The sequence below is a fragment of the Hylobates moloch genome, unplaced genomic scaffold (assembly GCF_009828535.3).
Source record: "Hylobates moloch isolate HMO894 unplaced genomic scaffold, HMol_V3 SCAFFOLD_3, whole genome shotgun sequence".
Taxonomy (NCBI): domain Eukaryota; kingdom Metazoa; phylum Chordata; class Mammalia; order Primates; family Hylobatidae; genus Hylobates; species Hylobates moloch.
This window is the reverse complement of record NW_026652278.1, coordinates 33,657,914-33,682,871: the sequence shown is the minus strand read 5'-3', so window position 1 is coordinate 33,682,871 and position 24,958 is coordinate 33,657,914. Positions and strand designations below refer to the sequence as shown.

The following is a 24,958-nucleotide window of genomic DNA, read 5'->3' as shown; positions in this document are numbered from 1 at the left end:
CTCAGCTCACTGCAACCTCCACCCCCCACGTTCAAGTGATTCTCCTGCCTTAGCCTCCTGAGTAGCTGGGATTACAGGTGCGTGCCACCATGACCAGCTAATTTTTTGTATTTTTAGTAGAGACAGGGTTTCACCATGTTGGCCAGGCTGGTTCCGAACTCTTGACCTTAGGTGATCCACCCGCCTCGGCCTCCCAAAGTGCTAGGATTACAGATGTGAGCCACCACACCCGGCCACCACATTACCTTTCAATAGATCCTAATTTCTTTCATGATGACCTAGAGATGGCTTACCCCTGGAACAGACGGAGACCATTCTGAATTGTTCTGAATATGTTTGTATTTAAATATGTCCCAGATAATAAAACAGAAAGAATGCTTCATCTGTTCTGAGAGCAGGAGCAAAGCCTTTCTGAAGGGTTGCCTGGCACTGTGTGTTTCAGGCAGGGCCTCTCTGGAGCTGCCTCATCTCCATTTCTTTCTTTCTGGCCTGGGGCTGCACTTTGGCTCTGACTCCGTGCCTTCTGCTGGGAGCTCTCCTCACAGGGCTTACTTGAGGGATGCTTCTTTTGAGGTGGAAGTTAATCTGGAAGAAAAAAAGCAGAAGCTAGGAGATCCGTTTGACCATCTTTTGTCATAGTTCCAGTTTCTGAGGGCTGGGTACTAGGGAAAATTATTATAGCAGCGACCCAGAGAAGCACTGGTGGTGTCATATAGACTTGGCTAATGTTCCCCCAAAATTGGTATGCAATCATTGGTGATAGATAGAGTGTGACTGGATTAACTTAATATACATTGATTTTATATGTATTAGAAAAAAATGGGCTGGGAGTGGTGGCTCATGCCTGCAATCCCAGCACTTTGGGAGGCTGAGGTGGTGGATCACCTGAGGTCAGGAGTTCAAGACCACCCTGGCCAATATGGTGAAACCCTGTCTCTACTAAAAATACAAAGAAATTAGCCAGGTGTGCTGGTGCACACCTATAGTCCCAGCTACTCAGGAGGCGGTAGAATTGCTTGAACCCAGGAGGTGGAGGCTGCAGTGAGCTGAGATTTTGCCACTGCACTCCCGCCTGAGTGACAGTGAGACTCCATCTCAAAAAAAAAAAAAAAAAAAAAAATTAGGTTGGGCATGGTGGCTGTAATCCCTTCACTTTGGGAGGCTGAGGTGGGCAGATTACTTGAGATCAGGAGTTAGACACCAGCCTGGCCAACAAGGTGAAACCCCGTCTCTACTGAAAATACAAAAATTAGCTGGGCTGGTGGCACATGCCTATAGTTCCAGCTACTCGGGAGGCTGAGGCAGGAGAATTGCTTGAACTCAGCAGGCAGAGGTTGCAGAGAGCCAAGATCATGCCACTGCACTCCAGCCTGGGTGACAGAGTGAGATTCCATCTCAAAAAGAAAAAAAGTAAAGAAAAGAAAGAAAAATATATCTACACATCAAATATGATTTCACCAATACTGCCACTTAGGACAAGAGCCATGATTGATGGTGCTGTAATAATCTCCTTTATGCTGCCTGGGTGACTCACAGGTGCCATGCTCAGGCATGCCAGTAAGTGTCACCACGCTTCAGAACTAAACCTTCTGCCTACTTGTTTGACTTCAAAGATAGTAGAGATGATAAAGAGTGTTGGTATGGACTTAGGGATTTATTTTACTTTTTTTTTTATTTTAGAGATGGGGTCTTGTTATGTTGTCCAGGCTGGACTCAAACTCCTGGGTTCAAGATCCCCCTGCCTCAGCCTCTCAGCCTCCTGAGTAGCTGGGACTACAGGCACATGCCACCACGCCCTGCTTGGATTCTTAAACTGGAAATTTCCATGTGTGTTAATGCATCCTTTCAAATGCTACATTGCAACTTCTCTTCTGGCCACAGCACGCAGATGGAAAGATACTTTTCACTGACAAATGTGGGACATTCTGGGTGTGGAAGAGCCGTAGAACTATCCCAGGCTGAAGAGGAAGGAGAGGGAGTGGCACACTGTCCTAACCACACTCCTCTGGGGCAGGCCTGGGCTTTCCCACCCTTGGAACAGCTTCAGCCCCTGAAGCCAGCTGGGAGTTAAAAAACATGCCACTGACTGAGAGGCCTCTCTGTAGGGTTATTTCCTGCCCTTTCCGCAAAAATTGACAGCCAATTTTTCTGCTAGTTCCTCCAGGAGGGAAGGGGAGAATCAGAGCCAACTGTGCTGTATTATTTACCAGTTCCTATTTAATAACATAGGAATCTAGGACAGAAAAAAACGAGAGAGAAGAGAGACAGAAAATGAGGCAAGGACAGAAGAAAAGTAAAGGAGTGGTGACATGTAGAAGGCCTTGGGGAAAAGCAAAGAGAACACTGGGCCCCGGAAGGTATTTTATTTCATTTTATTTTTATTCTGAGATAAGGTCTTACTCTGTCATCCAGGCTGGAGTGCAGTGGTGTAATCACGGCTCACTACAGCCTCCATCTCCTGGGTTCAAGTGATCCTCCCACCTCAGCCTCCCAAGTAGCTGGCACTACATGTGCATGACACCATGCCCGGCTAATTTTTGAACTGTTTTGTAGAGACATGATTTCGCCATGTTGCCCAGGCTGGTCTCAAACCCCTGGGCTCAAGTGATCTGCCAGCCTCGGCCTTCCAAAGTGCTGAGATTACATGTGTAAGTCACCGCATCTGGCCAAGACATTTTAAAGCTGGAAACTCTGTAGTAAACAATCTTTTTTTTTCTTTTTTGAGATGGAGTCTTGCTCTGTCGCCCAGGCTGGAGTGCAGTGGCACAATCTCGGCTCACTGCAACCTCCGCCCCCTGGGTTCAAGCAATTCTCCTGCCTCAGCCTCCCAAGTAGCTGGGATTACAGGTGTGTGCTACCACACTTGGCTAATTTTTGTATTTTGAGTAGAGACAGGGCTTCGCCATGTTGGCCAGGCTGGTCTGAAATTCCTGACCTCAAGTGATCCGCCTGCCTCAGCCTCCTGAAGTGCTGGGATTACAGGTGTGAGCCACCACACCTGGGCAATATTTTTTTCCTTTTTTCTTTCCCAGACAGATGGATATCTGCTTTAGACTGGGAAGGGAGATAGACTCCTTTGTGATCAATAAATGGGTTTTTAGTTGTTACTGTGTCTGGAAATTGTATCCAAATGACAGACATCTTTTCTCCTCTGAGTATATTTGACATAATGATGGGTTATGTTAATTTATTTAAAGAATATGTGAAAAAGGGGGCAAAATCCTTTGAAATTGAGTGTGTTACTCAAGAGGACGTGCAGTTGTTTGAACTTGGCATTGAACAGACTTGCTGGTAATGCAAAACTTATATATGTAGCTGCTTAACAGTCATTCGATTTTAGGATATAACAAGAAAAAAGGGAAAGAGGACCCCAGATCAGCTAATAGGCTGCAATGAAAGATTTACTCTCTGTTTCGGGCAACTGTAAGGAGAAGTAATTTACATTATTTAGGAAATGGGACTAGGGGAGAGGATGGAGGAAGAAACATTGGAAATTCCAGAGGAATTCTCAAAGGACTTAAAGCATAGTTCTTTCTCCTGATCCTTGTGTTACAATAAGGAGCTACAAACACAGGTTGTACACTTAGTATGAATTCCAGTAACACATTGGCTAAGAAGGGAGCCAGAGAGCCTGATATAGGTTCGAATCCTGACTCCCACCACTTGCTATGTGATACTTACACAAGTTTCTTTTGTCTTCTCTAAGCCACAAATGGGGATACTTGCATCTACCTCACAGGGTTGTTGTGAAGGTTAAATGAGATAATGCTGGAAAGCTCTCATATCATGTCATACATAGTACTTATTCAATAAATAGTAAAAGACAAGCTTGACTTGACTGCATTGTGTTAATAGGGAAAGGTGGTGGGAGGGTCTACTAAGGATTGTGTACAGAAGGAGTGAGGCGACCCTAGGAAAGGCTGACTTTTAGGAAATGAGATCTGTAGATGGCCATTAAATAGGACTGCCTCATTATTTTGTTCTCATTTGAGAAATCTGAGGATTAGTGTCTATGATCTCTGAGCTCTGTTAGCTCTGAGATCTTAATACAACCAAACCTGAAAAGATCCAGGCTGTAAAATCAAAGAAGTTCTTTGCTTCTCATCCTAGCTGTAAAAGAAAGCCCTGGAGAGTTGAATCTTGAAAAGTAGCTGGCTCTTTGCAGCATGAGTGGAAAGCAAAATCAGGGCCCATGGAGCACCAGAAGGGATGGTAGAGCGCCCTCTGGTGGCAGTCCTTGCCAGTGGCACAGAAGAATGCAAGCCCGCTGCCTTTCTCTGCGAAAACTGGTCTTAAAGAAACTATCAGGTTTAGGCCGATCACAGTCTAGGCGGAGGGAGCACAATGGCTCACGCCTGTAATCCCAGTGCTTTGGAAGGCCAAGGTGTGAGGATCTCTTGAACCCAGGAGTTCAAGGCTGCAGTGAGCCATGACTGTACCACTGCACTCCAGCCTGGGCTACACAGAAAACCCTGTCTCTACAAAAAATAACAAAAATTAGGCCGGGTGCGGTGGCTCACGCCTGTAATCTCAGCCCTTTGGGAGGCTGAGGAGGGTGGATCACCTGAGGTCAGGAGTTCAAGACCAGCCTGGTCAACATGGTGAAAACCCGTCTCTACTAAAAATGCAAAAATTAGCTGGGCGTGGTGGCGCATGCCTTGTAGTCCCAGCTACTTGGGAGATTGAGGCAGAAGAATCATTTGAACCTGGGAGGCGGAGGTTGCAGTGAGCCGAGAATGTGCCATTCACTCCAGCCTGGGCAACAGAGCGAGACTCTAGTCTCAAAAAATAAAAATAAAAATAAAAATGGCCGGGCGCATGGCTCACACCTGTAATCCTAGCACTTTGGGAGGCCGAGGCGGGCAGATCACCTGAGGTCAGGAGTTCAAGATCAGCCTGGCCAACATGGCAAACCCCTGTCTCTACTAAAAATACAATAAATAGCTGGAGGTGGTGGCACACGCCTGTAATCCCAGCTCCTTGGGAGGCTGAGGCAGGAGAATTGCTTGAACCCAAGAGACAGTGGTTGCAGTGAGCCGAGATTGAGCCACTGCACTCCAGCCTGGGTGACAGAGCGAGACCCCATCTCAAAAAAAAAAAAAAAAATTAGTTGGACATGGTGGCATGTGCCTGTAGTCCCAGCTACTTGGGAAGATGAAGCAGAAGATCTCTTGAGTCTGAGGCTGCAGTGAGCCATAATCGTGCCAGTGCACAGCCTGAGGGACAGAGACACTCCCTGTCTCTATGAAAGAAGAAGAGGAGGAGGAGGAGGAGGAGGAAGAGGAGGAGATATCTGACCTACCTTGTTTGACTGTAGGTCAAGGAGAAGGAGGACGAGGAGGAAGAGAGGAGGAGGAGGACATATCTGACCTCCCTTGTTTGACTGTAGGTCATAAGACCCTACCTTGTTTGACTATAGGTCATAAGTCCCTCTTTCCAGAGAGGGTATTGACCCACACCCAGAAGGAAGAAATTCATGGTCAGAGAGCCCAGAAGAATCTGGAAAGATAGGCCTTGCTAGATGTCTTCACTCAGTGCATAGCATTAGCTGATACTTCTTTTGTCCAATCGCATTTATACCTAGCTGTACCTACTTCGTTGAACCTACGCATAAAAGTGGACAAATTTCCCCTGTATCTTTGGGCCTTCATTCTGAAGGCTCCTGTGTATACACGTTAAATAAACTGGTATGCTCACACAAAACAAACAAACAAAAAACAGGCCGGGCACGGTGGCTCACGCCTATAATCCCAGCACTTTGGGAGGCCGAGGTGGGCAGATCACCTGAGGTCAGAAGTTCGAGACCAGCCTGACCAACAAGGAGAAACCCCGTTTCTACTAAAAAGAAATACAAAAATTAGCCAGGCATGGTGGCACATGCCTGTAATCCCAGCTACTCGGGAGGCTGAGGCAGGAGAATCACTTAAACCTGGGAGGCAGAGGTTGCAGTGAGCCAAGATCATTCCATTGCACTCCAGCCTGGGCAAGAAGAGCAAAACCCTGTCTCAAAATAATCATAATAATAATAATAATAAAATAAAAATAAATTGGTATGGCTTTTCTCCAATTAATCTGCCTTTTGAGAGTTGATTTGGCCCCTGCATACTAAGGGCTTTATGTGCACGTTCTCATTTCAGCCTCTGGTGAAGGAGGCACTATTATTACCAATTTACTGAGAATAAGAGAGATTAGGTAATTTGTCCAAGGTCTGTGGGCAAATGAGCTGAATTTAGAACTAGACAGTGCTTTAAATCACTATGCTATGTTAGACAGAAGAGGAAAAGCCAAAAGGAAGTGAGGAAGGATATAATAGGAGAGTGACAGAACAAAAATTAGGATGTGTGAGCAATTAATTCTTTAAAAAACAGTAAAAGAAAGAAGCTGGGCAAAGATTAGAGCTGTGCAATCACTTAAGATTTTGTAAGGGCCAAGGGTAGTGGCTCATGTCTGTAATCTCAGCACTTTGGGAGGCTGAGGCAGGCAGAACACTTGAGTCCAGGAGTTCAAGACCAGCCTGGGTAACATGACGACATCCTTTTTCTACAAAAAGTAGAAAAATTAGGCGGGCATGGTGGTGTGCTCTTATACTCACTCTCAGCTACTCGGGAGGCTGAGGCGGCAGGATTGCTTCAGCCTGGGAGATCGAGGCTGCAGTGAGCCACAGTGGTGCCACTGCACTCCAGCCTGGGTGACAGAGCAGGACACTGTCCTTCAAAAAAGACTGTATAAGTGATCTTTACAGTGCACCGTCAAGCTCAGCGTAACTCACCAATGTCGGTTCCGCAGGACCCACGGTCACAGTCACTGTCTCTGGGTCAAACCCAGGTGCTGTGGCACTAACAGTGTAGATACCTGGAAGCAGCAGCCGGAAGTAATCACCGTGGTCACCTGAAAGTCACAAAGATATAACTCAGTCTACTGATTAAAAACCTGTCCCAAATAAGCTGGGGTTTTTAACTGACTACAAGGTTGGCTTTTCTTTTTTTTGAGACAGGGTCTTGCTCTGTCACCCAGGCTGGAGTGAAGTGGCGTGATCTCAGCTCACTGCAACCTCTGCCTCTCAGGTTCAAGCAATTCTCCTGCCTCAGTCTGCCAAGTAGCTGGGATTACAGGCGTGTGCCACCATGCTCAGCTAATTTTTGTATTTTTAGTAGAGACGGGGTTTCACCATGTTGGCCGGGCTATTATTGAACCCCTGACCTCAGGTGATCTGCCCACCTCAGACTCCCAGTGCTGGGATTACAGGCATGAGCCGCTGAGCCCGTTGGCTTTTTTTGTTTTTTTTTTGTTTTTTTTTTTTTTTTGAGATGGAGTCTCACTCTGTCACTCTGTTGCCCAGGCTGGAATGCAGTGGTATGATCTCAGCACACTGCAACCCCTACCTACCGGGTTCAAGCAATTCTCCTGCCTCAGCCTCCCAAGTAGCTGGGATTACAGGCATGCATCACCACACCCAGCTAATTTTTATATTTTTAGTAGAGATGGGGTTTCACCATGTTGGCCAGGCTGGTCTCAAACTCCTGGCCTCAGGTGATTTGCCAGCCTTGGCCTCCCAAAGTGCTGGGATTACAGGCATGAGCCACCGAGCCTGGCCATCTTTTCTTTTTCAAAATAAATAAACAGAGTCCGGTTCTCACTATGTTGCCCAGGCTGGTCTCAAACTCCTGGGCTCAAGTGATCCTTCCACCTCAGCCTCCCAAAGTGCTGCGATTACAGGCATGAGCCACTGCACCCAGCCTGGCTTTTCTTAATAGCATGAAACTAGTAAAGATTTAAATCATTTGTGGACTATCTTAATAGGAGTACGGCCTCAGCTCCTACGAAGCAGGAGTTTTACTGTGCTCAACACTGAATGTGTTAAATGTAATTCTAGACCCTGTAGTTTAATACAAACTCACCTCCAGTAAAGGATCATTAAGAGAGAGGAAAGGTTGAAAGGTCTGTGAATGTTTTGCCTAATAAAGAAACCACGTGAGACCACAGTTTTGATATTTGAAAGGCCACTGTGAAGAAATGATGTCTATCTAAAGAAATAAGAATGAGAAGTATGGGTTTAAGTTGCAGGGAGGCAGATTTTGCTAGTTTTAGAAATAAAACCTGTTGAGGCCAGGTGCCGTGGCTCATGCCTATAATCTCCGCACTTTGGGAGGCCCAGGTGGGTGGATCACCTGAGGTCAGGAGTTTGAGACCAGCCTGGCCAACATGGTGAAACCCCCATCTCTACTAAAAATACAAAAATTAGCCAGGCATGGTGGCACATGCTTGTAGTCTCAGCTACTTGGGAGGCTGTGGCAGGATAATTGCTGGACCGCGGGAGGTGGAGGCTACAGTGAGCCGAGATCATGCCACTGCACTCTAGCCTTGGTGACAGAGCAAGTTTCTGTCTCAAATAAAACAAACAAACAAACCTGTTGACAGAAACAGAGCTACAAAGAAAGGAATGGACTGCTTTATGAAATTGTGAGCACTCAAGCACAGACTAGATCAGAAGCCTGGAAAGGCCACGCAGATGTACAGTGCAAAACCTGCGCCACTGAACATGGAGGCCCTGGGTTGGACAAAAAGCTGTCGGTGGTGTTGTATGGGTGTAATCTTATGGGAAGGCTGGACTACATGACCAGTAAAGATATGATTTTGAGAGTCCTGTCTCTTTTTTTGAGGTAGGGTCTCGCTTTGTTTGCCCAGGCTAGAGTGCAGTGGTGCTTTCATAGATCACTGCAACCTTGAATTCCCAGACTCAAGCAATTTTCCCGCCTCAGCCTTTTGAATAGCTGGGACTATAGGCACGCACCACTGTGACTGGTTAATTTTATTATTTTTATTTTTTGTAGAGATGGGGTCTTGCTATGTTGACCAGCATGGTCTTGAACTCTTGACCTCAAGCAATTCTCTCAGCTCAGCCTCCCAAAGTGCTGGGATTACAGGCATATGCCATTGTGCCCAGTGAGAATCTTATTTTTAGTATTTCTTCTATTGGGCTGGTTGCAGTGGCTCATACCACTGCACTCTAGCCTGGGCGACAGAGCAAGACTCTGTCTCAAAAAACAAAAAAATTTCTTTTATCACCTTCAAAAGTATGGCAAGTGAAAAATAAAATTCAAAAGAAGCCTGTTTTTCTATAACAGGGAAAGAGCATTTTGGCTAATGACTTTCCATCCCTTTAGACTCAATTATGACAGTGATTTTAAAATTCATTTTAAGTATATAGCAATGAATATTTGAAATAATAAATACAATAAACATTGAGACAAACAATAATGAGGAAGTCTTTTTCTGCCCCCTATTAAATGCCTGTAATTTACTTTAAAATGCTTCAGCAAAGTACACGTGTTGGATAGTTGAAATGACACCCCAGGGGTTGTCGTTTTCTTAACTAGGGACTTGAATCCTGAAGTGGTTAGCGAGTGTTGTGTCAGAAAGGCCCCATTCCAGATGCAGCTACTATGAGGGCTTCAGCTAGCTTTCTCTCTCATCAACACTAGATGCTTTACTAAGTAATATAATGAATGTTTACAATGGGTTTTTTCACTGATGAAATGAAAAAAAAAATTTTTTTTTTTTTTGAGATGGAGTCTTGCTCTGTCTCCCAGGCCGGAGTACAGTGGCTCGATCTTGGCTCACTGCAACCTCCACCTCCTGGGTTCAAGCGATTCTCCTGCTTGAACTCAGCCTCCTGAGTATCTGGGACTACAGGTGCCTGCCACCACGCCTGGCTAATTTTTTGTATTTTTAGTAGAGACAGGGTTTCACCACGTTGGCCAGGCTGGTCTTGAACTCCTGACTTTAGGTGATCCACCCACCTTGGCCTCCCAAAGCACTGGGATTACAGGCGTGAGCTACTGTGCCCAACCTAAAAATTTGTTAATTAACACAATGGCTGGTGAAATGGCACTTATTAGAAAAATTAGTGGGGTTTAATATGTTTTGTTTTTATTGTTGTTTTGAAACAGAATCTCCCTCTGCCCAGGCTGGAGTGCAGTGATGTGATTTCGGCTCACTGCAACCTCCGCCTCCTGGGTTCAAGTGATTCTCATGCCTCCGTGCCTTAGCTTCCCGAGTAGCTGGGACTACAGACCACACCACCATGCCCAGCTAATTTTTTTTTTTTTTTTTTTTTAGACGGAGTCTCACTCTGTCGCCCAGGCTGGAGTGCAGTGGCATGATCTCGGCTAACTGCAACCTCCACCTCCTGGGTTCAAGCAATTCTCCTGCCTCAGCCTCCCGAGTAGTTGGGACTACAGGCACACACCACTACGCCTGGCTAATTTTTTATATTTTAGTAGAGATGGGGTTTCACCGTGTTGCCTAGGCTGGTTGCAAACTCCTGAGCTCAGGCAATCTGTGCCTCAGCCTCCCAAAGTGCTGGGATTACAGGTGTGAGCCACCACACCTGGCCACACCCAGCTAATTTTTGTAGTTTTAGTAGAGACAGGGGTTTCACCATGTTGGTCAGGCTGGTCTTGAACTCCTGACCTCAAGTGTTCCTCTCGCCTGAGCCTCCCAAAGTGTTGGGATTACAGGCGTGAGCCACTGTGCCCAGCAATATATGTTGATTGGCTGGAATGTTTTAGACACATTCCCACACTTGCTTGGACACAGTATAAGAATCTAGCAAAAGCCAGGTGTGCCTTCCTGGAATCCCAGCACTTTGGGAGGCTGAGGCAGGCAGATCACTTGAGCTCAGGAGTTTGAGGCCACCCTGGACAACAGGGCAAAACTCTGACTCTGTAAAAAAAATAAAAAATAAAAAATAAAAAAATTAGCTGAGCATGGTGGTATGCACTTGTAGTTCCAGCTACTTGGGAGGCTGAGGAGGGAGGATCACCTGAGCCTGGAAGGTCAAGGCTGCAGTGAGCCCTGACTGCACCACTGCACTGCAGCCCAGGCAATAGAGTGAGACCCTGTAATCCAGCTATTTGGGAGGCTGAGGCAGAAGAACTGCTTGAGTTTGAGACCAGCTTGGGCAACACAGTGAGACCCCATCACTTTGCTAGAAAGAATCTGGCAAGCCCTGAAGAAGGCTGTGCTGATAGGAATGACTCCTACGACTCAGAAACATTTCTGTAAAAAACGGAAAAAGAAAAAACAAATAAAAAGGATGGTTCCTGAGTTTGGATTCCTAAACAGTCCTGTGTCCAGACATGGGGCTAACAGTCTCTAGTTGTCTGATACTTCACTGTGAGGCTACAGGATTCTGCCTTTAGACATTACCTTTGCCTTGAATGAAACTTTCATATAAGATGCATTGAGATCACTTTAAAGAAGAGAAAGCTGAGAGTTCATCCAGCTTAAACAGATTGTAGGAACTGTGAAATGGCTGCTTGGTAATAAATGTTAGTGTAGTAAAATTCAGGTGAGACTTGCTAGTATTAAGGTTGTGCGGAGGGCTGGATGTGGTGGCTCACACCTGTAACCCCAGTACTTTGGGAAGCTTTTGAGCCCAGGAGCTCAAAACCAGCCTGGGCAACATGGTGACACCCCGTCTGTACAAAAAACACAAAAAATTACTCAGGTGTGGTGTTGCATGCTTGTAGTCCCAGCTATTTTGGAGGCTGAGGTAGGAGAATGGCTTGAGCTCAGGAGGCAGAGGTTGCAGTGAGATCACACCATTGCCCTCCAGCCTGGATGGCAGAATGAGACTCCTTTTCAAAAAAAAAAAAAAAGAAAAAAAGGTGGGGATTTAGGCAAATCTCACCTACCTGTAACCATAACTATTGGTAGCTACTGTTACGCATTAAGAGCAAAATAAAACAAAAAATCCTATGCATTGTGCATGATCAAGCGGGGCTGAGTCAGCTTACAACACCATTCTGCTGTGAGATAATTCTGTGCCCTTCTAGGAGGTTCCAGGTAGCTCTAAGATCCACCTCCACTATTAATCTTGCCCCCATAGTAAGCCTATAATGGAAAGAATCTTGCTAACTTTCCCAATAGAGTGTAGGGAAATGCCAAGTCAGCAACAAAGCTAACTATCCATTTTACAGTCCTGTTTCTACCCAATTTCACACGAGTATGTGAGCTATTAACAGGCTTAAGCCCAGAAAATACCCCTAACAAAATTGTATGTGGTAGTGACTCCTGAATGCTGATGAGAAGTTACATTTACATCAGTCTTTCCTGATCCTGACCTCTCAGGGATTGCTTGCATCAGAAGCAAAAGATTTTCCATTAAAACATCTTGGTTGTTTGACTCAGCCTCTTAATTTACTGTCTCCATTTTCATTGCCCTTCTTTCCTCCATCCCCCCCACTCCCAGCCTCCTTGACGCCCCTGCTGGTCTCACTGGCTTACAAACTGGCCCCTTGATTATGCTGAAGAAGATGCAGGAGTGAACGCTTCCTTCCTACCCCTAAGCAGTGACCACCTACCTGAAGTGACATCATGGTTAATCCCACTGACAGAAATGACAGCATTGGCGAGATTATTGTAATTCTCATCAAGCACCATTCCCTTGATGCCCTGGTGAACCTGCAGGAACAAGTATATAGTTATGATCATAAAACATTTGTACCATTTGTATGGTGTTTTAGAGTCTCAAAGCCCTTTCTCGTATGTTTTTGCATTTTATCTTCACAAAGATGATGGTAATAGTCCCTTAACTGGTCTCTTTGCCTCTCTCCCTGCCCCAATTAATCTCTTCGCAATTAGAGTGGTCACAGCGTTCCTGTTACAGCCTGACTCAAATCATGTCACTGTCCTACTCAAAACCTAACTCACTCTGAGCAAACGCTAAAGTTCTTGTGATGGTCTGTCTGTAAAGCTACCTGTTAGCTCTCTGATCCCATCTCCAAACACCTTTTCTCTCCCTTACTTCTGAGATCAGTCCAGCCCCACTGGTGTCCTGGCTTTCTTTTCTTTCTTTCTTTTTTTTTTTTATTTTTTTTATTTGCTGTGACAGACTGTAATAAAATACACATAAAATAAAATTTACCATTTTAAGTGTACAGTTCAGTGTTATTAAATACATTTAGCTAGGTGCGGTGGCTCATGCCTGTAATCCCAGCACTTTGGGAGGCCGAGGTGGGCGGATCACCTGAGGTCAGGAGTTCGAGACCAGCCTGGCCAACATGGGGAAACCCTGTCTCTATTAAAAATACAAAAATTAGCCAGGTGTGGTGGTGGGTGCCTGTAATCCTAGCTACTCAGGAAGCCGAGACAGGAGAATCGCTTAAACCCAGGAGGCGGAGGTTGCAGTGGGCTTAGATCACGCCACTGCACTCCAGCCTGGGTGACAGAGCGAGACTGTCTAAAAAAAAAAAAAAAAAACACTTGTAATGTTGTGCAACCATCACCACCACCCATCTGCATAACTCTTTTTATCTTAAAAAACTGAAACCCTATATCCATTAAACAATGATTCTCCATTATCCCCTCCCCCAGCCCCTGGCAACCACCATTCTATCAATACTTTCCATCTCTATAATTTTGACTACTCTAAGTACCTCATATAAGTGGAATAATACAGCATTTGTCTTTTTGTGGGTGGCTAATTTCACTTGGCATAATATCCTCAAGATTCATCCATGTTGTAGCATGTGTCAGAATTTCCTTCCTTATTTTTGAGATGGAGTTTCGCTCTTGTTGCCCAGGCTGGAGTGCAATAGTGCTATCTCGGCTCACGACAACCTCCACCTCCCAGGTTCAAGCGATTCTCCTGCGTCAGCCTCTCGAGTAGCTGGGATTACAGGCACGTGCCACCACACCCAGCTAATTTTGTATTTTTAGTAAAGACAGGGTTTCTCCATGTTGGTCAGGCTGGTCTCAAACTCCCAAACTCAGGTGATCTGCCCACCTCAGCCTCCCAAAGTGCTGGGATTACAGGCGTGAGCCACCACACCTGGTGACAATTTCCTTCCTTTTTAAGGCGATATAATATTCCACTGTATGGATATACCACATTCATTTATACAGTCATCTACCAATGAACACTGGGTTGCTCCCACTTTTTGGCTATTGTAAATAATGCTATTACGAATATGGGTGTGCAAATATCTCTTTGAGGCCCTTATTTCTGTTCTTTTGAGTATATACCCAAAAATGGCATTGCTGGAGCATATAGGAATTCTAACTGTTTGAGGAATTGCCAGTAACTGTTTTTCATAATGATTGTACCACTTTACTTTCCCATTAATAGTGCACAAGGGTTCCAATTTCTCCACATCCTTGCAAACATTTGTGAAGTTCTGTTTTTTTGATAGCAGCCATCCCAATCAATCTGAGGTGGAACCTCACTGTAGTTTTAATTTGCGTTTCCCTAATGATTAGTGGTGCTGAGCATTTTTCCTATTCTTTTTGTTGGTTTTGTATTTGCAGTTGTGTCCATTTTGAGGAACCCTTTTATCCCCTAGATATCTGCATGTTTCTCTCCCTAACCTCCTTGAAAGTTTTGTTTAAATGTCACCTCCTCTGTAAGACTTTCCTCATAGCATTTCTCTTTTAACATGTTATACAATTTATTGTTTACTGCCTGTCTCTCCTCACTAGAAGGTAAGTTCCATATGGGCAGGGATATTTGCTTATTTATTCATAATTCACAGCATATAGTACAGTTTCTGACAAATAGTTGTGCTCGGTAAGTTTTTTTGAGAAGGGTCTTGCTCTGCTGCCCAGGCTGGAGTGCAATGGCATGATCACAGCTCACTGTAGTAGCCTTGAACTCCCAGCACAAGACAAGCGATCCTCCCACCTCATCCTCCTGTGTAGCTGGGTCTACAGGAGCATGCCACCATGCTTGGCTATTTTTTTTTTTTAGTAGACATGGGATCTAGCTATGTTGCCCAGGCTGGTCTCAAACTCCTGAGCCCAAGTGATCCTCCCATCTCAGCTTCCCATACTGCCGGGATTACAGGTAAGAACCACTGTGTTCAGCTGTTCAATAATGTTGAATGAATAAATCTCAATGGAAGAAGATGCCCAAATCTATTGGACTGAGTCAGAGCAAAAGTCAGATCTGAACCAGTGAAACACCTTGCCTGCCATTGAGAAGCACTTCTCTTTTTGCAAACATGAGAGTTAACAAATGAGGTTTTACCTGTTCCAGGAACTGGATTAGGGCTTCCCGATTACCCAGCCACTCCCGCTGTAACTCCTCTTGGGGGGGAAACTTGTCACAACTCAGTTCCAGCGTGATCTCAAAGCAGTTGGTATGGAGATAATTAAAGTCTTGCATTCCTAAGGGAAAGAGGGCAGCGGCAGATTTCCATAAGCAGGTTCCCACCCAATGCCCCATCTCATCTCTCTCTCTCTTTTTAAAATTTTCTGTTTTTATTTATTTGGGAATTACCTTTTAATTTTATTTATTTCATTGGCACATAATGTGTACATATTCATGTATATCACATAACAGTGTGTACATATTCATGGGGCAAGCATAGTGACGTTTCAATAGACACATGTATAGTGATTAGATCAGGCTAATTAGAATATCCATTCTCCCAAACATTTATCATTTCTTGGTGTTGGAAACATCCAGCACCCCCTTCATTACCTTCTTTTTTTCTTTTCTTCATCAACTTCTATTCTACCTCTTGACCTCTATTTCTTTCTTTCCTCCATAAAATTTTTCCCGAGTTCCCAGTTCACGTGCCTCTCTCTCTCTGCAGTTTCCTCTCTTCATAAATGCCCCTTTTGTCATCTTCATCCTTTATGTTTTTTTTCCATTTCATGACTGAATTTCACTTCTTGTCCCTTTTATCATTTCCAAAGTCTGCTTATTAGCTGTGCCTTACTATAGACTATGCACATGGACTGTTTTTAAAAGAACAGATTTTCTCCTTGAACTACAATGTTCTTCAGACCTGGGAGGTTAGGAATGAGATTAATATTTTGCTTTCACATCCCTTCTCCTATCTAAGAACACAATATTAATCTGAAAATACCCATCCCAGAAAAACAGACTCCTGAAGAAGCAGAAGACAGCTATATTTTCTTCTTTTTCTGTAAAATACTTGCTTGTTCTGATCTTCTACATTATTCAATTGAATCAATTACTTTTTAATATGTTTCTCATTATTAGGATGGTTACTTACATTATAATTTCATTTGGGTTAAAAATTATCCACTTAAAAATGTCTGTACTACCCAAAGCGATCTACAGATTCAATGCAATCCCTATCAAAATCTCAATGATGTTTGTTGCAAAAATAGAAAACCCATCCTAAAATTCATATGGAATTTTAAGCAACCCAGAGGAGCAAAAATAATCTTGAAAAAGAATAACAAAGCTAGAGAAACAAAGCTAGAGACTCACAATTTCTGATTTTGAAGCTTACTTCAAAGCTACAGTAATCAAAACAATGTGGTACTGGTGTAAAGACAGGTATATAGATCAATGGAATGGAAGACAGCCCAGAAACCTTTGCACATATGGTCAAAGCAATTTTGACAAGAATGCCAAGACCATTCAATGGGGAAAGGACAGTCATGTCAACAAATGGTGCTGGAGCAACTGGATATCCAAATGCAAAAGAATGAAGTTGGAGCCTTATCTAACACCATATACAAAAACTAACTCAAGATGGATCGGCAACCTAAATCTAAGACCCAGAACTATAAAACTCTTAGAAGAATATATAGGGCAAAAGCTTCATGACATTGGATTTGGCAATGATTTCCTGGATATAAAATCAAAGACACAGGCAACAAAAGAAAAAAAATCACAGATTAGACTTCATGAAAATGGAAAAATTTTGTTCATCAAAAGACAGTATCTCTAGGACAGAACAGGTGATGACAGAATCAAACAGACCAACAAACAAACAAATACAATGTCAACAGAGTAAAAAGGCAACCGTGGAATGGGAAAAATATTTGTGATTCATATATCTGATAAGATATTAATATTCAGAATACACAGAGAACTCCTAAAACATAACAATAACAACAACAACAACAAAAAAACCCAAACAACTTGATTTTTTAAATGGGCAAAGGACTTGAATAGACATTTCTCCAAAGAAGGTATATAAATGCCAATAAGCACATGAAAAGATGCTCAATATCACTAATCATTAGAGAAATGCAAATCAAACTACCATGAGATACTACCTTGAACTTATTAGGATGGCTACTATAAAAAAAAAAAACAAAAAAAACAAAAAAAAAACAAAGAGTTGGTGAGGATGTGGAGAAATTGAAAATCCCATGCACAAGTGGTGTTTTCTATGGAAAACAGTATGGCAGTTCCTCAAAAAAATTAAAAATAGAACTACCTTATGTCCAACAATTCCACTTCTGGGTTTATATATCCAAAAGAACAGAAATCAGGGTCTCAAAAGAGATATTTGCACATCATGTTTGTAGCACCATTATTCACAATAGCTAAAATGTGAAAGCAACTCAAGTGTCCATCGGTGGATAAATGAGAAACAAAATGTGGTATAAATGTACAATGGAATATTGTTCAGCCTTAAAAAGTAAGGAAATTCTGACAAACGCCATAACATGGATGAACTTTGAGGACATTATGGTAAGTGATATAAGGCATTCACAAAAAGACAAATATTGCATGATCCCACTTACATGAAGTACTTAGAGCAGTGAAAATCATAAAGACAAAAAGTAGAATGGTGGTTGCCAGGGGCTGGGGTAAGGGGAAATGGAGAGTTATTGTTTAATGGGTATAGGGTTTCAGTTTTACAAGCTGAAAAGAGTTCTGGAGATGAGTGCTGGTGATGACCGTACAACATCACAAATATACTTAATAATACGGAATCATATGCTTAAAAATTATTACAGTGGTAAATTTTATGTTATGTATATTTTACCACAATAAAAATGAAGCTTGGCATGGTGGCTCACACCTGTAATCCCAGAACTTTGGGAGGCTGAGGCAGGCGGATCACTTGAGGTCAGGGGTTTGAGAACAGCCTGACCAACATGGTGAAACCCTGTCCCTACTAAAAATACAAAAATTAGCCAGGTGTGGTGGCGGGTCCCTGTAGTCCCAGCTACTCGGGAGGCCGAGGCAGGAGAATCGCTTGGGCCAGGAGGCAGAGGTTGCAATGAGCCAAGATGGAGCCACTGCACTCCAGCCTGGGTGACAGAAAGAGACTCCATCTCAAAATAAATAAATAAATAAATGAAGATGAAAAAAATTATCACTTACTTTTTAAGCTGATGAGTGCAAGCAGCTGTTACAGAAAGAATGGGGAAAGTTGAAGAATAAAAACTACAGCCTATTAAATTGGCTCTCTCCAAACAGTATGGAGGTTCCTCAAAAAACTAAAAATAGGACTACCAGTTGATTCAGCAATCCCACTGCTGGGTATATACCCCAAACAAAGGAAATCAGTATGTTGAAGAGTTATCTGCACTCCCATGTTTGCTGCAGCACTATTCACAACAGCCAAGATTTGGAAGCAACCTAAGTGTGCATCAACAGATGAATGGATAAAGAAAACGCGGCACATATACACGATGGAATACTATTCAGTCATTAAAAAAAATAAGATCCTGTCATTCGCAAAAACAGGGATGAAGCCAGGCACAGAAAAACAGACTTATCACGTTCTTTCTCATTTGTGGGAGCTAAAAATTTAAATAATTGAACTCATGAAAATAAAGAGGAAGGATGGTTACCAGAGACTGGGAAGGATGGTGGGGGTGGGGAGAATGGGGATGGTTAATAGATACAAAAAATAGTTAGAAAGAATGAATGATAGCACAAAAGGGTGACTACCATCAGCAATAATTTGCTGTACCTTTTAGAATAACTGAGGGAGTACAATTGGAATGTTGGTAACACAAAGAAATGAATGCTTGAGGGGATGGACATCTCATTTACCCTGATGTAATTATTACACATTGCATGCCTGTATTAAAATATCACATATACCCCATAAATATATACACTTTGTATGTATCCATAAAAATTAAAAAATGCTTGAATAAAATAAATAAGTAAATTGGTTCTCTCCATGCATTAGAATCACCTAGAAGGCTGAACCTCCTGGCTAAATACAGCTTGCTGGGCTTCACCCCCAGAGTTTCTGATTCAGTAGGTACGAGGTGGGGTACAACTTATTAGAAATGTACATTTCTAGTAAGTTCCCAGCTCATGCTGATATGGTAATCAAGAGACCACACTGTTGGAAGAATCGTTTTGATAAATTTAATGACTTTGGAATTGTACCAGCTTAATTTAGGGCAATGATTCTCAGTGGAGGCATGGGCCTTGCTCTCTCAGAGGCTGGAGAGGGAGAGGGAGGAGAGAGAGAAAAAAAGAACAAGCATAATTTGAAAAAGTATATTGGTTATTTTCAATTTGGAGGGCAAAAAATATTTTGCTTTCCTAATGCAAACTAAAGAAAGTAACTTAAAAAAACATTTAAAATTATGTATGTATGTATTTATTTATTTTTTAGAGACAGGGTATTGCTCTGCTGCCCAGGCTGGAGTGCAGTGTCATGATCATAGCTCACTATGGCCTTGAACTCCCACCTTAAGCCATCCTCCCACCTCAGCCTCTCAAAGCGCTGGGATTACAGGTATGAGCCACTGCGCCCAGCCGTGCCTTGTATTCAAGCGAGTTTTCGTCCCTAGTCTACCCTCCCAGTACATGGCAACTCCTCAGTTTTGCACCTCTCTACTCTCCACAGGACCAGCCACCAACTCAGCTCTCACCAATCTGTTGCCTGGGCCATGGCCAGGTCAGATTTGAGGGATGGGGAAAGACAGGTGCTAGAGAATGATTCCTAAAAGAACTCAGCTTCTTGCTCCAGACTCTTCTGTATCCTTCAATCCAGTGAAGGCTCATAAACAGAGGTTCTATCTTGACCCCTGGTCATGGGGAAGGCCCAGGGGATAGAGACAGAAGTCTCTTGTGGAGGTTTCTGCTCTTGAAGGCTACATTATCAATGGCCAATGTCCATGGCAAACCCCTGCTTGTGGGGGCCTGGCAGTCAGGGTCCAGGGAATGTATCTCAGGGGAACTGGTTGTGCCCAGGCCAGCTCCTCTGCTCATCTGTTGCAGTGTGAGGCATACCTCTGTGCTACTTTTTAAAATACAGTTACACCATTTATAAGCCAGGCATTTCCAAATGCCTTATGTGTATTATTTTATTTAATACTCATATTAAAATTATAAGGCAAGCATTCTTTCTTTTTTTTTTTTGGAGTCTCACTCTGTTGTCCAGGCTGGAGTGCAGTGGTGCAATCTTGGCTCACTGCACTGCAGCCTTGACTTCCTGGGCTCAGATGATCCTCCCACCTCAGCCTCCCCATTAGCTGGGACTACAGGTATGCACCACCATGCCCAGCTAATTTTTCTTTTTTTTTTGGGTAGGGATGAGGTCTTGCTATGAGGCCCAGGCTGGTCTCAAACTTCTGGCCTCAAGAGATTCTCTCTTCTCGGCCTCCTAAGGTGCTGGGATTATAGGCAGGAGTCACCATGCCTGGCCTTATTATTCTTAATTACAGATGAGGAAACCAAAGCACAGAGAGAATAAGTAATTATCCATCCCAGAGCCACATGACTAGTAAATGGGCAAGACACTTTCAACCCAATCTACTCTCAGATCCCACAAGTGACTACATTATTTTCCTCCTATGCCCTAATCTATTGTGTAAACCACCAGTTTTGCAGGACCAAAAGGTGTCCCTACCTTAGTTATTTTTTGTTTTTGTTTTTGTTTTTTCGAGACGGAGTCTCACTCTGTCACCCAGGCTGGAGTGCAGTGATGCGATCGCGGCTCACTGCAAACTCTGCCTCCCGGGTTCATGCCATTCTCCTGACTCAGCCTCCCGAGTAGCTGGGACTACAGGCACCCGCCACCACACTCGGCTAATTTTTTTGTATTTTTAGTAGAGACGGAGTTTCACTGTGTTAGCCAGGATGGTCTCAATCTCCTGACCTTGTGATCCACCCTCCTCGACCTCCCAAAGTGCTGGGATAACAGCCGTGAGCCACTGTGCCCAGCCACCCCCACATTAGTTTTAAAGAATCACAATATGATCACTAAATGCCAACCTGAGACTTCCTCATTTTCCAGACCTCAACTTGAGTGCAAAATTCTATGCTATTCCCATTGTTTCCCTGAGAAACCTGGGAATTTAGAAGAAGAAATGAGCACTATTCCACTTCAGCTTGAGCAGTTCCCAGGACTCCCCTTACCCTTGCTGAGAGAATACCAGGAAGCCCCATTGGTGATGCCATCTGGGAAGTAATCTCCGCAGTTCCAACCTTGGAACATCCATCCATGTGCATAGGAGTAGACCTTGGCCAGCTAGAGGAAAAGCAGGAGGAAAACGATCTTGATGATTCCCAACTCAAATGGCAATGCTCCTACTCACAGCTAGGATGAAGCCAAGAAGCCCTGCTGGGTACATAAACGGTGGAGTATTTGCTTTAGTGAAAGAAAATAGGATCAGGGATAGAGACAGCGTGTGTATGTGTATGTGTATGAGTGTGTATATGTAGGTGCGTATGTGTGAATTCATGTGTGTGAATGTGACTGTGTGTCTAAGAGAGTGTATGTGTGGTAGACTAGAGTTAGGAGATCTGTATTCTGATTTTGTTACTATCTTGGGGCTGAGTTTTCTCTTGTGCAAAGTGAGGAGTTGCACTAGATGATATTGAAGGTCCCTTGCTTTTGTGCCATTTTCTAGCCGAATTTTGTCAAAGAAATCAAGGAGTAAGTAAGGCAAGACTTCTCCAGGAAAAGTAATGCATATTTAGGGGGTGAGAGGCGTGTGTTGGAGGGAGAGGAATGTATTTGAACTCTATAATTCTCCTTCATTACTCTTTTACTATACAGTGGACAAAGTGAGACCAATGGAGAAAAAAACAATGTGCTATTCACCATGTAGTTCATTAATGATTAATACTTAATATCATTAATGTTTATTTAAATTACATAGATATATATTAATATATTAGTATATAATTTTTTTTTGAGACGGAGTTTCACTCTTGTCACCCAGGCTGGAGTGCAGTGGCACAATTGTGGCTCACTGCAACCTCCGCCTCCCAGCTTCAAGTGATTCTCCTGTCTCAGACTCCCAAGTAGCTGGGATTACAGGCACCCACCACCGTGCCTGGCTAATTTTTGTGTTTTTAGTACAGACAGGGTTTCACCATTTTGGGCAGGCTGGTCTCGAACTCCTGACCTCAGGCAATCCGTCCGCCTCGGCCTCCCAAAGTGCTGGGATTACAGGTGTGAGCCACCGCGCCAGGCCAATAATTACAAATTTCTTATATTATACCATTTTATATATTAATATAAAATTAATGTTAACATATTTTATTCTATCATTTTGAACCGTTATTTAAACCTTTTTCATGTAGCCTATTTTTCTTTTTTTCTTTAAGGCCCCACCTAATACTATCACAGTCTATTTTTCATTAATATGGATATATTATCATAAAATTCTACTTTAGACTCCCCCAAAAATTCACATTTAATGACACTCGTGCTATTAGTCTTCGGGCATATTTCTTGCTCATCATTAGCCTAAGTATCTTCTGCATCGTGGTAATTACTATAAAGCCTTCTTTGTATTTACTTTGTTATGAATCTATGGCTTATCATTCAAAAACCAAATGTCATTTACTAGACTGTAAGCTCCTCACAAACAAGCGGTATTTTCAATTATTTTCTGTGGCCTCGCACTGAAAAGGGTTCTGTGTTACTGACCTTAAGCTCACCTCCTGAGCCCCAAGTTCCCCTGGCGGGACAAGCTGCTTCTCCACATACCTTCTGGAAAAGCTTGTCGTCAGGCGTGGGGGTGTTGGCGGTGCGGCGGACCCCTCGGACCCGGTGCTCAAAGGACTTGTCATACGGGTAATTGGCCACCACCGCCCCTCCGTGGAGATTGGCTGAAAGAACAAAGTTGAAGGAGTGCATCCACCGGATCACCGCCCGGGTCTCGGGTTCCACCTGGGAGGAGGCGAGAGATTGGCAGTGAAGGGGCAACTGGGGCTACCAAACAAACGGCGGCGGTTAGAGTAAGTCTGTCAGGAAGTGGCCTGAGGAGATAAAATGTCTGAATGAAACAGTGAACGTCCTGGCGGATATGAAAAGTGGAGATGGGGAAATGTTGACCTTTGGAATGATGATTTCAACAATGGCGTATATAGAACTTTTTTCAAAATGAAATCTTATGTGGAATCCCAATATACAAAAGAGGTAAAGAGAGAGCATTTAGGGCAAGGAAACTATTCTGTATGATACCATAATGGTGGCTATATATCATCATACCTTTGTTGAGACCCATAGAATGCACAATACCAAGAGAGCAGTAAGGTAACTATGGACTCACAGCGCTCATGAGGAGTCAAGACAGGTTCATGACTGACTGTGATAAACACACCCCTCTGGGGTGGGATGTTGATGGTGGGGTGGGTGGAGTGGGGTGGGGAGTATATGAGAACTCTGTACTTTTTGCTCAATTTTGCTGTGAACCTAAAACTACCCTAAAAAATAAAGTCTGTTGAGAGAGAAAGAAAGGGAGAGAGAGAGAGAAATTCTTTATTTTTTTTTTGAGACAAGGTCTCACTCTGTCACCCAGACTGGAGTGCAGTGGTGCAATCTCAGTTCACTGCAGCCTCCACCTCCTGGACTCAAGCGATCCTCCTACCTCAGCTTCCCTAGTAGCTGGGACTACAGGCATGCAACACCACACCTGGCTAATTTTTGTATTTTTTGTAGAGATGGGGTTTTGCCATGTTACCGAGGCTGGTCTTGAACTCCTCAAGCAATGTGCCCATCTCCACCTCCCAAAGTGTTGGGATTACAGGCGTGAGCCACCATTCCCAGCCAAAAAAGAGATGTTCTGTATGAAGAGATATCGTGATTGGAGAGCTCAGAGCCCCAGCTTGGCCTCTCTCTAGACCCTAGAAAAGGGTTTCCCATTTTACTCACTGCTCCAGTGACTTCTAAGTCATCTTAGCAGAAATTTAGGACTCCAATAAATCAATCTGAAAAATGCTAGTTTACAGTGATGGTTTTCAACCTCCTTCCTCCCTGCTGTAATACTGACATGTAGAACACACTCCTGTGGTCGTATCCAAATTTCACGGGTTAGACACACGTCAGATGGGCCAGTCTTGGCTAAGCAGTAAAATTCCACCTTTCTATTGCATATTATATTGCTAGTGAGTGACAGTATTCCAAAGAAAGCCTTGAATCCACTTGGACTTGCAGTATAAGTAAATAATTTACAGTCTGCAGCATTCTTCCTCCTCTCAGGATGAACAAGTTTAGAGATTATGTAGTGTTACTGTGTTAATGGCTCCTTCTGGACCACGGTCAGCTCTACAGGCTCCATCTTTTCCATCCCAAGGGGACTGGATAAATAGGGTTGAGTCTCAATCAGAATGAATATAATTGTGAGGGCACCAGTCTTGGTCTGTGACCAGGGCTCAGACCCTCTGGGGCAGTTCTGTCTTTGTGTCCTAAGCCTCTATCAGAACAAGGCCAGCTTCTCACTGTTCCTCTTCCTCAAGGATATTCCATCAGGAGCGAGGGAAACCTCTTTGCTTTTCCCCCTAAAATTTAGACATAGGATTGAGCGGGAGCCTAGTTATCATTGATTCAATTACCTTATTTTACTTAGAGAAACAAGTTTAATACATCAGAACATTCTTCTGGTTGGATATGCTGACTAACACGAAGTTCTTTGCTTTTTGGTTTTGGTTTTTTTGTGAGATGGAGTCTTTCTCTGTCGCCCAGACTGGAGTGCAGTGACGCCATCTGCAACCTCCGCCATCTGGGTTCAAGCAATTCTCCTGCCTCAGCCTCCCAAGTAGCTGGGATTACAGGCGCCTACCACCACAGCTGGCTAATTTTTGTATTTTTAGTAGGATGGTGTTTCACCATGTTAGCCAGGCTGGTCTCGAACTCCCGACCTCAGCTGATCTGCCCGCTTCTGCCTCCCAAAGTGCTGGGATTACAGGTGTGAGCCACTGCGCCCAGCCTTACAAAGTTATTTTTTATTTACTATTTACCTGAACCAAGAG

The 24,958-nt window shown here is 43.7% G+C and overlaps 1 protein-coding gene across 1 annotated transcript in view; it reads right to left on the bottom strand.

The window, feature by feature from the left end:
- Positions 1-321: 321 nt before the first annotated feature.
- CPN1 (carboxypeptidase N subunit 1) overlaps positions 322-24,958 on the bottom strand; it is a 39,213-nt gene continuing 14,576 nt past the window's right edge. Inside the window, exons 4-9 of the mRNA XM_032170047.2 lie at positions 22,695-22,877; positions 21,113-21,224; positions 15,032-15,171; positions 12,369-12,468; positions 6,770-6,888; positions 322-585 (exon numbers count right to left, since the gene is read on the bottom strand). Coding sequence (XP_032025938.1) covers positions 439-585; positions 6,770-6,888; positions 12,369-12,468; positions 15,032-15,171; positions 21,113-21,224; positions 22,695-22,877 — 801 coding nt within the window. The 3' untranslated portion in view covers positions 322-438. The remainder of the gene's footprint in view (positions 586-6,769; positions 6,889-12,368; positions 12,469-15,031; positions 15,172-21,112; positions 21,225-22,694; positions 22,878-24,958) is intronic.